The 9398-nt window shown below is 30.9% G+C and overlaps 1 protein-coding gene and 6 non-coding genes across 12 annotated transcripts in view; 6 read left to right on the top strand and 1 right to left on the bottom strand.

The window, feature by feature from the left end:
* Positions 1 to 1303: 1303 nt before the first annotated feature.
* Positions 1304 to 9398, bottom strand: part of Adar (Adenosine deaminase acting on RNA) — a 379994-nt gene continuing 371899 nt past the window's right edge. For all 6 annotated transcript variants that reach the window (XM_075302731.1, XM_075302730.1, XM_075302729.1 and 3 more), the window contains 4 exons: positions 5987 to 6155; positions 4727 to 4826; positions 3561 to 4040; positions 1304 to 1550 (listed from right to left, as the gene is read on the bottom strand). In XM_075302731.1, coding sequence (XP_075158846.1) covers positions 1452 to 1550; positions 3561 to 4040; positions 4727 to 4826; positions 5987 to 6155 — 848 coding nt within the window. In that variant the 3' untranslated portion in view covers positions 1304 to 1451. The remainder of the gene's footprint in view (positions 1551 to 3560; positions 4041 to 4726; positions 4827 to 5986; positions 6156 to 9398) is intronic.
* TRNAE-UUC (transfer RNA glutamic acid (anticodon UUC)) lies at positions 5589 to 5660 on the top strand. The gene has a single exon. It is a non-coding gene; the product is annotated as a tRNA-Glu (tRNA).
* On the top strand, positions 6706 to 6777 carry TRNAE-UUC (transfer RNA glutamic acid (anticodon UUC)). The gene has a single exon. It is a non-coding gene; the product is annotated as a tRNA-Glu (tRNA).
* On the top strand, positions 7030 to 7101 carry TRNAE-UUC (transfer RNA glutamic acid (anticodon UUC)). The gene has a single exon. It is a non-coding gene; the product is annotated as a tRNA-Glu (tRNA).
* Positions 8033 to 8104, top strand: TRNAE-UUC (transfer RNA glutamic acid (anticodon UUC)). Its single transcript has one exon. It is a non-coding gene; the product is annotated as a tRNA-Glu (tRNA).
* On the top strand, positions 8309 to 8380 carry TRNAE-UUC (transfer RNA glutamic acid (anticodon UUC)). The gene has a single exon. It is a non-coding gene; the product is annotated as a tRNA-Glu (tRNA).
* On the top strand, positions 9090 to 9161 carry TRNAE-UUC (transfer RNA glutamic acid (anticodon UUC)). Its single transcript has one exon. It is a non-coding gene; the product is annotated as a tRNA-Glu (tRNA).

Here is a 9398-nt window from a genome sequence, read left to right as displayed (position 1 = left end):
GTCCTGGTTTTTTTTTCTGAATATGCAATGAATATTAAGGGATTAATATTTTTATGTAGAGTATATGTAAAAAAAATTGACGGTGTATGATATTTGTTTGGAATTGTCTTTCTGTTCATTCTGTCTGTTTTTGTCTTTGTCTCGATGTCTGTGTAAGTGTGATTTCTGTGTTATGTGTTTTGGTTGTTTTTGGACTAAAACGCCATAATACTTGCTTTACTTAGTTCCAGCATCTTAGCTACATTCTATTCTAGAAATATTCTAGAGCTCAATTTATTATATAACATAATAAAATTTGCTTTTGTTCGATAAGAATTGTTCATCTCATCTTTTTCTAATAATTTATGATTAATTTGTTGATTTTGTAATATGTCTTCCTTCTTGGGCAATTGCCGATTGCGGCAATGCTTATTCTCAAAAACATGGTGGTGATAATGATGACAACGATAAGCATTTGTCATGAGCATTTTTAATTTATCCATGGCCTTAATGAAATTGCGTAGTTTCTTTGTGAAAAGGTCTTGAGCAATAAATAGGGAAAGTTTGAGATTTTCTATAATAAAATCGATTTTTGCAAGACCATATGTCAATTTCCCTAATTTGATGTACGGATTAATCAAGGAATTATACACATTTTCATTTATATTAGAAATTTTTAAATTTAATTTCAAAGATTTACGCCATGTCTTTTGAGATAAAATGGAATATTTTTGAATTGCCAATGGATTTGTGGAATAAAACTTGAAGGTTTGCTCTATAATCATCCAATTAAAAACTTGTTTTAATGGATCAAACAATATTTGATATACAAATCCTGGAGAGATAGAAGAAAGAATAGCATAAAGAGGAAGATTAGGCGAAGGCAAAGATGGTTGCTTCTGCTCATGTTGATCTTCTACTTCCTCTTCAACATATGCAACAACTACAAAAGCCATTATGTTTTCATTTTGTAATTCTACTACAAATACATGTGTGAATAGTAATTGTTTTTGTTGTAATAATTGTAATAAAAGTTTAAATTGAAATATTGCTAATAATAATAATATTTCTGATAATTGTTGTAATAAAGTTATTATCATAAGTACTAATTGAATTTGTAATAATAATAATAATAAATATTGTTGTTGTTCTTTTTGTTGTTTTTCACCAAATTGTTTGTCTTGTTGTTCTTGTAGTTCTATAGCTATTAAATATAATATAATATTTTGAATTGTTTTATAGAATATTATTGTTGTTTTTGTTATTATTACATAATAATAATAAAATATCATTATCAGCTGCATTAATATTATTGCTATCATAATTATGGGCTCCTTTGTAAAGGGATTGCGAAAAAGCTGATATTGATATTGTATTTGATGTTGTTGTTGTAGCTGCTGCTTTTGCTGAATTTGTTGACATTGGAAAACAACTATTTTTGTCATTTGTTTAAAATTTTCAATTTTAAGCAGTCATTCCGGAAGCGCGAATTCATCTTGTTCTTGTGGTTTCTTTAACCAATTGCCCAGATCTTCACGACGAAAAGCGGCAAATAATTCTCGTTTGGCAATCTGCAAAAAGGTTATAAGATATAGAAATATTTATAATGTAAACTTATACCTCATTCACATTACACTTCCAAAATCCATTTTAATTTAGATTTCAACTATCATTTTGGATTTGCATAAGTCAAATCCATTTTAGTAGATTTCGAGCCTAATGTGAATGGATTGATAGAAATAAATTCTGTGAAGACTAGTGTTTGATAGTAGATTTCATTTTGTGAAATGGTCTTTTCCAAAAATTCTTCAGGAAGTTTCACCAATGTCCACTACTCTATGGCTGAAAAGCTGAACTCTAATATTGTCATATTCAAACTCAAGTGGAATGAACTCCCGCTAAGTAAATCGTGTTTATACTTCTAAGCCATAATCAAACCAATTAGTGTATTTTGGAACTTCCTTTGAAGGTTCAAAAAAGGATAATGTAGGCTTTAAATCAGTTTTTTAAATACTTTGGGGAACATTCTAAAGTCTAGAAATAGACTAAGGTTAGACCAAAAATTACGAAAATCTAAAGCAACTACTCAAAATTGTGTTTTCTGGACATTTTTCGTTGAGTGTACAAGGGATTATTTTCCATTTATTTAAGCAATTCAAAGCCTTTACTGGGCCAATTTAACGAATTATAAGGTGTAGGTGGCAGCCCGACGTATCAGGCTCACTTAGACTATTCAGTCCATTGTGATACCACATAGGTGAACTTCTCTCTTATTACAATTACGAATTACAATGTACTACGCTAACGGAAATTGCAATATTATATAAAAACATTAAATATAAATTAATAAAAATAAACAACAATCTTATATAAACAATTGAACCAGCAATCTTATATCAATAATCAATAATGTTATATATACATTTTTTTTATTTTTTTTTTGGCGTTTGTTAATGTTCTTGGATCCCATTGAAATTCAAATATGTTTTATTTCGGAGACTACTCATTATGTTTGCATTATAAAGGGTGATTCTTTTGAGGTTAGGATTTTCATGCATTAGTATTTGACAGATCACGTGGGATTTCAGACATGGTGTCAAAGAGAAAGATGCTCAGTATGCTTTGACATTTCATCATGAATAGACTTACTAACGAGCCACAACGTCGAATTTTCAGTGAATGGGCCCTAGAAAAGTTGGCAGAAAATCCGCTTTTTTATCGACAAATTTTGTTCAGCGATGAGGCTCATTTCTGGTTGAATGGCTACGTAAATAAGCAAAATTGCCGCATTTGGAGTGAAGAGCAACCAGAAGCCGTTCAAGAACTGCCCATGCATCCCGAAAAATGCACTGTTTGGTGTGGTTTGTACGCTGGTGGAATCATTGGACCGTATTTTTTCAAAGATGCTGTTGGACGCAACGTTACGGTGAATGGCGATCGCTATCGTTCGATGCTAACAAACTTTTTGTTGCCAAAAATGGAAGAACTGAACTTGGTTGACATGTGGTTTCAACAAGATGGCGCTACATGCCACACAGCTCGCGATTCTATGGCCATTTTGAGGGAAAACTTCGGAGAACAATTCATCTCAAGAAATGGACCGGTAAGTTGGCCACCAAGATCATGCGATTTGACGCCTTTAGACTATTTTTTGTGGGCTACGTCAAGTCTAAAGTCTACAGAAATAAGCCAGCAACTATTCCAGCTTTGGAAGACAACATTTCCGAAGAAATTCGGGCTATTCCGGCCGAAATGCTCGAAAAAGTTGCCCAAAATTGGACTTTCCGAATGGACCACCTAAGACGCAGCCGCGGTCAACATTTAAATGAAATTATCTTCAAAAAGTAAATGTCATGGACCAATCTAACGTTTCAAATAAAGAACCGATGAGATTTTGCAAATTTTATGCGTTTTTTTTTTTAAAAAAGTTATCAAGCTCTTAAAAAATCACCCTTTACTTTTCTTACAACGTTATGAACTGAACTGTATGCGGTTAATTCAAAGGCTCCCTATCAAACACTGTCTTCACAAAAAAATCACATTATTTCAATTAAAATTATTATTTCAATTAATATCTCCACCTGATAGTCTTTAACTTTGGCCTTGGTCTGTCCATAATCTGTTATCAGCTTTCTATCTGGCAATCCAGGTAGATTTTTAACCAGCGATCCATATTTGTTAAAGAACATTTGTTTGGTTATACGTGAGATTTGATTATTGACTGTTTTGCCAGTCAATGAATTGACTACTTCTACTTCAGTATCACCAATAGTCCAATTAATGCCGAAATTTGGTGCCTTTGCTTGATTCCTTGGTTCCGATGATGTGAGTTGAGCCAAACGTGGTTTATTCAAGTGATACGGTGGTGGAAGACCTTGTATGGATTTTTCAATACGACCACATACAGCACGATACATATGCTCGGGATGTAATAGACTGCCCAATACTATGGAATGCAAATAGATTGGCTCAATAATAGAGGACAGTAGAGATCCTTGTATGCCGACAATGTTCCAGCGGGCAATTTTATCCGAACATGACATGGTGAGTAGGCGATGACCCTACCGGGAATTAAAAATAAAGTTATGAGATTAGTATACATGCCAATTAAATGATGGATTATATATAGAAAATGTCTATTTCAAATCGTAATCATAAGTGGTTATAGGCGGTTCATCTGTTTCATGGCATTATGAAACAGCTGATACAGTTGTAATATTTTGCTAACGGGTGACATTATTGTGCTAATTGATATATTTTATAATAACAGGGTAGTTCAGTATCAGTATAACAGGGTATTTCAGGATGATTATAATTTCAATAAGATTGACTCTCGAACCAAAGTTTGTAGATTGAAACATGAAATAACTGATATTGTAGTAACAATTTGATATAGGAATTATATTCAGAAACAAAAGGTAGACTTTTCGACTTTTTCATAATATTAACTTATATCTAGTATCTACAATGTTCATTAACGAATTGTCAGTAATTTATCGTGTCGATCCCATTGAAAGGAGGCAGGTTTATACAACTTTTTTAGTGAAAATACTTCATCAGTTGATCAAATACTTTTTTTTTTTTGATTTGATACTGTCTAAATCATAGAACATAGAACACGAATTTCATATTAAACATTTTAAAAATGTACACTTTTAAAAGTGCAAAAAAACTTCCCAGTATTTCCAAATATTTTAGAGCTGATAAAACAGAACCTTTATTTCTTTGTTCAACAATTCAAACTTACCTCCAAAACACCATCCCAGGTTTGAATGCCATCACTGCTTTTTACGGGTATAGTTCCTTCACCCGATTCAATTTTTGTACGCAACTGACCACGGGCTTTTCTACTCATACGTACGCGTAGATCACATTGGATTCACATAGGTTTTTTGTATCATTTTTAGGATTTGGGTTCGATGTGTTGTGATTGATTTCGAATTTGGTTTAGTTGGATTCATTTTTTTTCGAAATAATCAGGGATTTTGAGAAAATTTTTATTGTGTGTTAGAAAACAAAAATAGACATTTTTACAGCAACATAAGTAATCAACATCATCATCATCATCATTTTGTCATCGTTCAAAATAAATTTTTTTGACATTGAAAAAAAAATTCCACAATGTTTCAGACGTAGACATAAGTAGAGAGAGAAAAAGAGGAGAGTAAAGGAGGAGAGAGCATTGTTAGAAAAAAAGATAAATATTATTATCGATATTAAGAGATTTTGGTTTTCAAAAAATTTATGAGAAATAACGTTCGATTTAAAGAAAGGAAGGAAGAAAATAAGACATGTTTTCAAAGAAGAATTTTACCAAAGAAAGATAAAGGAAGATTTACAGAAAAAAAAAAAACAAATATAAAAAGAACAAGAAAAAAGAATAAAAGAAGTAAAAAAGTATGGGTCAAAATTCGACATCAACCATTAGAGGATGGGTTTTAGAAATACTAAAAGAAAACTTAAGAAAATTTTAAGGAAATCAAATTTAATTTTAAAGAAAAAAATTTGAGTTGGTTCTTTTTTTCTTTAGCAAGAACTTCCGAATGAAAAGTATTTAAAAATAGTAATTCAAATGAAACATTTGTGAGACGAGACGACCACTACTAACCTCCCATATGGTCTAGTGGCTAGGATATCTGGCTTTCACCCAGAAGGCCCGGGTTCGATTCCCGGTATGGGAAGTATACGATGTTTTTTGTTTTTGCATTCAGTTTTAAGCGCGACGTCGTTCTTAGTTGTCTTTTTATTCTACTTTTAAATACTTTTTCTTCAGAAATTGTTGTTCTTTGACGTGTATATTTGTTTTGAGGTTCCAAAAAATCTTTACTCTACTTGGTCTACAAAAGAAATATTTTGTAAATTTTTTTTGGGCTTGGCTTTTCGAGAATTTACTTTAAAAGATTTTTATTTTTTTGATTTACTTTTTATATCAAAAAATGAAAAGTTCAAAGTAGTATATATATAGAGAGAGTATATATAGGAATAATATTTGTAAAGATATTTTTACCTATTTGGGTGTTTATCAACACTCGAGTCATTTTCGTGGGGACTAAAAATGCGAGCATCCCCACAAGGCGCTGTGTTTATGTACAGATGAAAATGTACACCGGTTTTCAATTTGTACGGGTATTGCGCATTTTCTTGGTTCCTCACGAAAATTGACTGATTTGCTGTTGCTATAAAAATAAATAAAATAAATTTTTGTTTTTATTATTAATAAAATTCGTTTTTATGTTGAGTTGTTGTAATTAAAATTTTCTTGGATATATGAGTTTTTCTTTTGCATGTAAAATAGGAACTTATGATGGAAACTAAAAAGAACTTAGTCAAATATAAATCAGTACTTCATGGGTGGGGGTAGTGGTAATGATAATTAGTTTGGTGAGATTGGGGTAAACTAGTCTTGGAAAAAATTGATGTTTTTTTTAAATTTTTAGTGTATTAATTCAAACAAAAAGAAATAAACTACAAATTAAAATGAATTACAAAAATAATGAGAAAATAATTTTGATGAGAATGTATTTCCACGTAAACATATTTTGTGGTAGCGTCGTTGACGATGGTGGTGGTGGTGGTATATCATCCAAAAACTTACGAGAGATGAGTATTCAAAACAAACTTCAAACTCTAAGAAAAAATTTGCTTCAGATTAATTTTCTGTAATTCTAAAAAAATCCAAAATATGATAATGCAAATGATTGAGGTTTTAATAATGTCTCTTCTATATCCCATATGGTCTAGTGGCTAGGATATCTGGCTTTCACCCAGAAGGCCCGGGTTCGATTCCCGGTATGGGAAAAATATTTTATTTAAGAATAAAACCGTTTCAACACTTAGAAAATTATTAAAAAAAAAAACATTCAGACATGCATGGATATATATATATATTACATATGTACACACCGATCGAAACTTCTAAACATGATTGGGGTATTAAATAATAAACACACACTTAATGTACAATAGAAGTGTAATGTAAATTCTAGAATAGTGTTAAGCTATCTTAACCAAACTATAAATAGTCAAGCCTTAGTTTGTGTTTTTTTAATATCCCATATGGTCTAGTGGCTAGGATATCTGGCTTTCACCCAGAAGGCCCGGGTTCGATTCCCGGTATGGGAATGTCTTTTTTTTTGTTAAACATTGAAAGAAATAGTATCTATATTTTTATGTGTTTTGTTAACGCATAGCATTACCATAGAACATTGATATGTGCATATAGGTAATTAAGAACATTGATAAGAAAAGCACACCAATAAAATGAGGCTCATACAATATAAGTATAATAATTTTATATAAAAACATGGTATTTAGACAACATTTAGTAAATTATCCCATATGGTCTAGTGACTAGGATATCTGGCTTTCACCCAGAAGGCCCGGGTTCGATTCCCGGTATGGGAAATTATTTTTAAAAATAATTGTGGTTAGTTGAATATAATTATATCAAATACTTCTATATAATAACAGTTTAAATTTGACTAACCAGGTAATTATCCTCCAATTAAGAATTAATAGTGGGTGTAATTAGCACGCGTAAAATTATTAAGGAAAAATCTTTATTACGTAGGACAAAAACTAAAAATTAAGCAATCAAAAAAAAAACAAATGGGCATACCGCAATTTTTGCACATGCCCTACATCTTTGTTTTTACACAACTATTTTCTTACTTATTTTAGTTTTTCAGTGTAATCATGTAATTATTATAATTTATCCTATATGATGCCTAATATTTGCGTTGGATTCTTTAACTGTTCCAAGATTTTAAATATTTATTTATATGTAAGGGAAACTTCTTTCAAAATTTATTTTAAATGCAATACATATATATCGTTGTAAAATATATCGAGTAGTTTTTCTGCTGCAGATGACATATACATCAAAAAATACAAAAATACTTTATTGCATCTATATGATCTACTTAATATTATTCACATTTACAAGATCTACGAAATAATATTTACAACACTATATGGTTCCATATGGTCTAGTGGCTAGGATATCTGGCTCTGTATGCTGCAGTTGAAGAAGAAAATAAACCGAATTGTCATATCCCATATGGTCTAGTGGCTAGGATATCTGGCTTTCACCCAGAAGGCCCGGGTTCGATTCCCGGTATGGGAATGTCTTTTTTTTTAAACATTGAAACAAATAGTATTTATATTTTTATGTGTTTTGTTAACGCATAGCATTACCATAGAACATTGATATGTGCATATAGGCAATTAAGAACATTGATAAGGAAAGCACACCAATAAAATGAGGCTCATACAATATAAATATAATTTTATATAACGACATGGTATTTAAAGAACATTTAGTAATTTATCCCATATGGTCTAGTGGCTAGGATATCTGGCTTTCACCCAGAAGGCCCGGGTTCGATTCCCGGTATGGGAAATTATTTTTAAAAATAATTGTGGTTAGTTGAACATAATTATATCAAATGCTTCTATATAATAATAGTTTAAATTTAACTAACCAGGTAATAATCCTCCAATTAAGAATTAATCGTGGGTGTAATTAGCACGCGTAAAATTATTAAGGAAAAATCTTTATTACGTAGGACAAAAACTAAAAATTAAGCAATCAAAAAAAAAAGAAATGGGCATACCGCAATTTCTGCACATACCCTACACCTTTGCTTTTACACAACTATTTTCTTACTTATTTTAGTTTTTCAGTGCAATCATGTAATTATTATAATTTATCCTATATGATGCCAAATATTTGCGTTGGATTCTTTAACTGTTCCAAGATTGTAAATATTTATTTACATGTAAGGGAAGCTTCTTTCAAAATTAATTTTAAATGCAATACATATATATTGTTGTAAAATATATCGAGTAGTTTTTCTGCTGCAGATGACATGTACATATTTTACAACATCAAAATATACAAAAATAGCACATAATGCAATGATGCCACATGGAGTAGATGTAAAGACAAAAATACTTTATTGCATTTATATGATCTACTTAATATTATTCACATTTACAAGATCTACGAAATAATATTTACAACACTATATGGTTCCATATGGTCTAGTGGCTAGGATATCTGACTCTGTATGCTGCAGTTGAAGAAGAAAATAAACCGAATTCTCATATCCCATATGGTCTAGTGGCTAGGATATCTGGCTTTCACCCAGAAGGCCCGGGTTCGATTCCCGGTATGGGAAGAATTTTTTAAAATAATTGGACATGCAAAATTTGCATTATAAAAAATTGCTAAATACTTTACTAAATCATTCGATGACACAGTTCAACATTGTTTACTTCCTTAATAGCCATTAGCCAATTTTAGTAGCTGTTTGAAAGACAATGTAAAATTTAGGTCGTTGAAATCTAAACTTCTTCTATATAAAGTAATAAGAGTGTCTTATATATCTACATTGGCAAATCATTTGAAAGTAATC

Source organism: Haematobia irritans, chromosome 3 (assembly GCF_050003625.1).
Source record: "Haematobia irritans isolate KBUSLIRL chromosome 3, ASM5000362v1, whole genome shotgun sequence".
NCBI lineage: Eukaryota > Metazoa > Arthropoda > Insecta > Diptera > Muscidae > Haematobia > Haematobia irritans.
This window is presented reverse-complemented; position numbering and strand designations above follow the sequence as displayed.